The sequence below is a fragment of the Aristolochia californica genome, unplaced genomic scaffold (assembly GCF_029961685.1).
Source record: "Aristolochia californica isolate CCGP_79_NKW_82.1479 unplaced genomic scaffold, dmAriCali1.0.hap1 SCAF_3, whole genome shotgun sequence".
Taxonomy (NCBI): Eukaryota; Viridiplantae; Streptophyta; class Magnoliopsida; order Piperales; family Aristolochiaceae; genus Aristolochia; species Aristolochia californica.
The window spans coordinates 5,002,419-5,008,418 of record NW_027181992.1 but is presented as its reverse complement, the minus strand read 5'-3'; the positions used below and the strand labels follow the sequence as shown (position 1 = coordinate 5,008,418).

The 6,000-nt window shown below is 37.8% G+C and overlaps 1 protein-coding gene across 1 annotated transcript; it reads right to left on the bottom strand.

The window, feature by feature from the left end:
• Positions 1-291: 291 nt before the first annotated feature.
• On the bottom strand, positions 292-3,262 carry LOC137960170 (uncharacterized). The gene is made up of 6 exons (XM_068807683.1): positions 2,889-3,262; positions 2,692-2,762; positions 1,347-1,589; positions 1,033-1,194; positions 861-950; positions 292-680 (listed from the first exon to the last, which is right to left on the bottom strand). Exons 1-6 carry the CDS (start codon positions 3,170-3,172, stop codon positions 487-489), a joined length of 1,044 nt encoding a protein of 347 aa, XP_068663784.1. The 5' UTR covers positions 3,173-3,262; the 3' UTR covers positions 292-486.
• Between the last annotated feature and the right edge of the window lie 2,738 nt (positions 3,263-6,000).

Here is a 6,000-nt window from a genome sequence, read left to right as displayed (position 1 = left end):
CTTTTGGGTACATGAATAAGTCAAGATGGATGCTGCATTCAACTTACCTTAACTACATCTCCCTTGATACCTGAAATAATTGCTCTCGCTCTTAAAGGAGCTTGGTTGTACTAAGATTTTAACTTCCCAAGTTGAACGAGCACCAACTCAGCATAACACAAAAACAGAAGCAAAATAAATTTAATAAAAAAAACACAACTAAGGGAGATTGAAGACAAATTCTCGCAATGCTTTTGTAGTACTTCAACCTCCAATGGAAAAAAAAGGTACTATGAGCACAAAAAAATCATGACCATGGTAGTCTTTAAGATGTTAATAAGTTAACATACCACAGGATCTCTGTTGCGAAGATACAACAACCAGAAAGAAATTTAACTCAGGAAAAAGGAAATAAAACCCCTGGGAATGAATCAACGAAAATCCATCCTCAAAAGCAAAGAAAATGAAAGCCTAAAAATTGACACCCAGCATAACAATTCCTGTTCACTATGAATCATCTGGACCCCAGGCCTCGTCCCTCATCGTCTGCCGCAAGACTATCCGGTCCTTTCTTGCTTCTTCTTGTTTCTTTAACTCATGGGAATCAAGGACCTTAGGAAGCTTGTATCCCATCCCTTGAGCAATCAATCTCTGTGCAGTTCTTGCAGAAGTCTTTGGCCGTGGATAGGGAGGCTCCAGCTCTGGATAAGAACCTCTTAGTTGAAGACATCAACCATCTCATACGCTAATAAATACAGGAAAACCCAATGTATTGACTGATAAAACTAGAATTAATGAAGAAAACGGGAATGCTATAATCAAGCCAGTTCAGCAGAAGAGACGAGACGAGTGTTTGACAAGGGAGTTATGAAAAGAAATACCTTTGGCTGAAAGTGAGGTCAACAAGTCATCCTTCTCATCTAGTGTATGTACTTCAAATGGACAATTAATACTGTTACTAGCCTCACGTGCTGCATAAGAAATAAAAAGTACCACATCATTACATAAACCAGCCAAAGAACATTAAATGCTGCAATTATAAAAACAACTTGCCAATTGATGGAGAACGGAAGACTGCAAGCGCAGTGGTATCATTAACCCAGCGGATAGCAATTCCCTGATCTCTGAAGTCCTTAAACATGTTCTCTAGATCTGTTGTTAGAGTACTGGGTGCAAAACCAGAAAGAACAAGAACGTGACCCGTACCACATATTGCTAAATCCATCAAAGAAGAAAAAAACCAATTAGATCCCATTTAAGGAGTTTCAGTTCATACTTCAACCACATAATTAAGCAAAGCAAAAAATGGAGCTTCACTCCAAAGCTACTCGAAAGTGTTTAACTTCTGAAAGGTAACAATCACTCACTATTTCTTAGTTCAGTGGGGCCTTTTGGGTCAATGGAAGATGCTTCATCTTGAGTATCATCATCTGCTGTAGCAGCAGGTATTTGATCAGAGTACAAGCCATCCTTGTTATATAAGAAGGTGCCCCTTCCACGCCTTTTGGGAACCTTCAAGGTGGTCTCTTCCAAAGAAAGCTTCTCTACACTTGAAGTTTCTTCTGGAAACAATACTTCATTTGATGTGCGATCAGCAATAGATTCCCAATCTGTTCTTTTTATCATAAACAGCAAAAACATCAAAATACTTGCCATTGCAGTTCGTAGGCAAAAAAACACTTGATAAAAGGACAGTTGCAGCTGACAATAACAAAGCAAATAACTGTATAAAACTAAATAAAAAAAATGATGAGATGAATATAGATACAGGTGCCAAACTCAACAAAACCAACATCATTTTCATGGATTATCTGTAAATGTAAGGTTTAGTTTTGGGAATAAAGCTGTTTGTTAAGTCAAATAAAACATGAAGTATTTCTGATAACTGAAAAACTCACACCAACAAAACTACATGATAAAAAATGATTCCAATGCTATGAATTGACCATCACTGTAAATTTTGTCAAGCACTAATGGTATCTGACATATGTTTTGTCTGGAAACAACTAATTCTCAGGAATTACATTCATAATATGCTTGCCAGTTTGGGTTGTATCTGCATCATATAATATCCATGAAGGATTACCACATGAGTGATAATTCCACCAATAGGATTACTAAAAGGGAAGGAATTTCTTAATGCTTCTTACAATTGAAATCAAGCATTAGTTTTTTATAAGTGATCCCTTCATCTCAGCATTAAGGGAAAGCTACTTGACAACAGAATAGCTAGAACAATACTGTTCCAACAATCACATCCTCCAAGGTGAAGATCGGCGGGACCTCAAAACTTGTGTTCTAGTATCACAGAAGAATGCCTGTATTTCTCAAGACTAAACTGAAACACAATCATTTAAAATGTTGACATCGATACTAGAACTTTTTACCATAAATCTTTCAAAAGTTTCATACATTCAGTTGCTTTGAATTATAAAGAAGGGTATTCGACTTTTGAAAAAAATAAAAAAGATTATTATGAGTATTTCCTGAACTGTAAATCTGTATCTCGACCAAATTCTGATCATCTGAGAATGAAAAATGATCAAGAGAGCAAAATAACATCACTCATATGTTAAAAAAAAAAAAAAAAAAAAAAAGTCATTCTCATTGTTCTGTGAATTCAGTTGCTGTCGTTTGTCAAGAATAATCTAGTATATTTAACTGTACGAAACAAAACACATGTTAGTAAAAAAAACAAAGACAGCAAAGTACCATCATCATCGGAAGCTGTGGTATCATTTGCAGGAGTGTCCTTGGAGTCGTTCTTTACGCTCTCCAAACCCCTGACATTAGTAAGAAACAAGAATACTTACACAATGAATCAAGAATTATCCTACTACAATAAATAAATAAAAAAGGGTAATGGGAACATCGAGAAAGAAAAAGAAGACGAGCACAAAAACCCTAACCCTGACTGTAAAGACTGGTTTTGCCGCTGACACTTGAGCCTTATCAGGAGAGCTCTGTTCTGGAGTTCGTCTGCTTTAATGGAGAATCCTCGAGATTGGTACAGATTGGCCAAATCGGCAAGGGCGCAAGAAAGTTGTAAATCCAAGGGAGTTGAATTGGTTACAGCTTCCAACTTTGAAATTACCGACTCGAGCAAAGAAATCGCCCGTTCAACGTCCCCGTTACTAACGAGTTCCTCGACCTCCTCGCTCCAGTTCTCAGATTTATCCTCTGTTTCTGCCATTGATGACACAACAAAGCCGCGGAAGAGAGAAATTGGTGGTTGGTCACGAGTAATTTTCCGAAGCCAAAATTCCCTCCTCTCAGTAGTTAACAGTTAATACTTGTTAGCAAATATTCTTAAGACCAGACTCCTTGAACCGGAAAGGTTGCCAGTTCCATCTGAACCGATTCAACCCGGTCAAATTTTTCGTCGAACTATTATAAATCATAAATAAATAAAAAAAGATTTAAATTAATCCTTTTAGGTGTGGTATCTTCAAATACAATCAATCGGTGTATTTAAATATGATTTTATAATTACAATTTATTTAAAAACTGAAATAATACATAATTTTATCTTTTCTTCTTCTTTCCTTTCATATGTGAGACAGAACGACGTGGGTGTCTCTTCGCATACTTCACCTAAATATATTATTATTATTATTATTATTATTATTATTATTATTATTATACCATTGATCTTCATTAATCTCTATTTAATTGAAATCTCACCAAAACTAATGAAGACTTATACCTCACCAAAAGGAAGAGAGACTTGATTGGGCTCACTCGTCAGAACCCAGAGGGTCCAAGTGTGTTTTTTTTTTCTGAAATCCAAATTAATGTTTTACGGGTCCAATAAATTTGATCCTAGCTGGATCGGGGCTAACCATGAGGGCTTCGGTGGTAGGCGCTGAAGCTGGTCCCAACCACCAGAATCTGTTTGTTACAACCGACGAACAATTTGACCAAACAATTCAATACTTCAATTCCTGAGAAAATAATCAGACTAACTTCATTAACACTAACCCTTCAGAAACACACGATGGAACGATGAAAGGACACAGTTAAATGGGGTTTACAGGTAGAATGCGCTTCTCCGCCGACAACAACAACACTTCGACTCATCTCCTTCGTCAGGATGCTACGGCTCTTCAATGCCATGAAAGCTGTTGTTGGCAGTACGCCTAGATTTTAAGCTTCACTGCCATTGCTGTCAATGCACAGGAGGAATTTGACTCTGGAGCCTGGAGACAGCTTCGGAAGTAATTCTGACATGATGAATCCGCTGCACCAATTTTTGTGAAAGTAGTTACGGGCATTATCACAGTCATTTATTTTTCCCCCTACACATTAGACATTACAGATATTGCAAAGATTCAATCAATCGAAGGTCTGGAGGGTATAGATCCCTTTCTTTATGGCTACTTTTCGAGGCTATGGATCGGTGTAGACACTCTCTTTATGTTTGTGTTTATGCGTCAGAGATTGACCCACATAGCTTTCAATGGAGAAGGACGCTCTATTTTCCCTGAAGAATTGACCACGACCAAGAGCATGGAAATTGATGATGGATTGGAAGCTACATCTCTGACGAGAGATGTCCCTGTAATAAATCCCAGACTGATGATTTCTAACCATCTCATCAAGCTTGTGCGAAAATTTCCAATCGATTCACTTTAGACTTCAAAATTCAAACCCTTCACTGCTGGGTTTGGCTTATCAGTGAGACTTTCAGCGTCAGATCATGGCTCTTCCAAGATTAGATGGGGTTAAAAGCTCAAAGAGCCCACAAGAATTCTCACAATGTCTGTAGAGTAGGGCACTGGTAGACCACCACCCATCTACCCCCAACGAAGATGATGTAGACGGTACAAGTAGACACAGTATCAATATAAAAAGATAAAGGATTTTAGTTGAGAAATAGATGAGAAGAGAACAGTTGCAGGGAAAGACATGAACATGTGGGATCGAAGCGAGACAAGGATAATGGTATCCCATGATGGGAATCCAGAAAGTGGCGTATCAGCCCCCTCTTTCATTTTCATATATAAAAAACCACCACTGAGTACAGAGAAAGAAGAGAATGAGAAGAGAGGGAAAGAAGGAAAAAAAAAAAAAAAAAAACAGCCTCGATTTGACTACCTACGTAGATGAAAACAATGGGAGGAGCGATGCGAGAGGGGCAACTGGTTGTCGTATGAAAGCTGAAATCACAAAAGAGAGAGGTGTTTCTTTGTCACGAGCTTTCTTTTGTGGGAGGGAGCATGTCAAGACTAAAATAATATTGGTGGAGATGGAGAAGGGCGACATGGGAGTGCGACCCTCTTTCATGATCTTGAAAGAGAGACGGCTCCATCTCTTTCGAGATCTTACATTCCTCCGGATTTAGGGATTGTCTATGCTTTCCCAAGCAATCTCTCTGCTCCCAAATCCAAGTATCAATTCCAAAGGAAAAGAAAGAGAAAGGTGCCGATGAAGGGACACTTAACAAATGCAACTCTATTAATAATATTATCAGTTTACATCTTTCTCTTAGTGCTCCCATCATTTGGGGCTGACACTGCCATTTCCCACACTCTTCCATTTTTTTATTTTATTTTACTTTTTTCCTACTATTTGCACTTTCCCATTAGTTGATCAAATCAAAATTCATGACAAGAAAGACAACAAACTTGGTTTCATTTTTCCCTCAATTGAATTTGGAAATTGCAAGGGTCCCCCATCACCCATGCAATCTAGATGAGAAGTGTCAAAGTGATGTTGTAGATAGTATCTTGTATTGATATGGCCAAACATATCCTTCAAAGTATCCTGGCTTCATCAGTTTGGAAAAACTCAAAGCCTTAGTGGTCTCCATCTACTCATTTAAGGTATGATATTTCCTCTCTACTTCCATGTTAGGATAAATTAAAAAAAAATTAAAAAGAAGCTCTGTTGGGGTCACATCCATTTCTTTTAAACATAAAAAGAAGAAAACACTAATGAATGAAATCTTGAGATTCATCTCCTCGTTTCATCTCCTCGTTGAGCAGACCAAAATAAAATAATGGGGCTTTGGTAGATGCT

Bases quoted from the DNA above. Each gene is read 5' to 3' on its own strand.
- LOC137960170 (XM_068807683.1), bottom strand. From the start codon at position 3,172: ATGGCAGAAACAGAGGATAAATCTGAGAACTGGAGCGAGGAGGTCGAG. The intron at 1,590-2,691 runs GTACTTTGCTGT...TAAAAAGAACAG, and splicing joins CACAGCTTCCGATGATGATG to ATTGGGAATCTATTGCTGAT. The intron at 681-860 runs GTATTTCTTTTC...GTTCTTATCCAG, and splicing joins GACCTCACTTTCAGCCAAAG to AGCTGGAGCCTCCCTATCCA.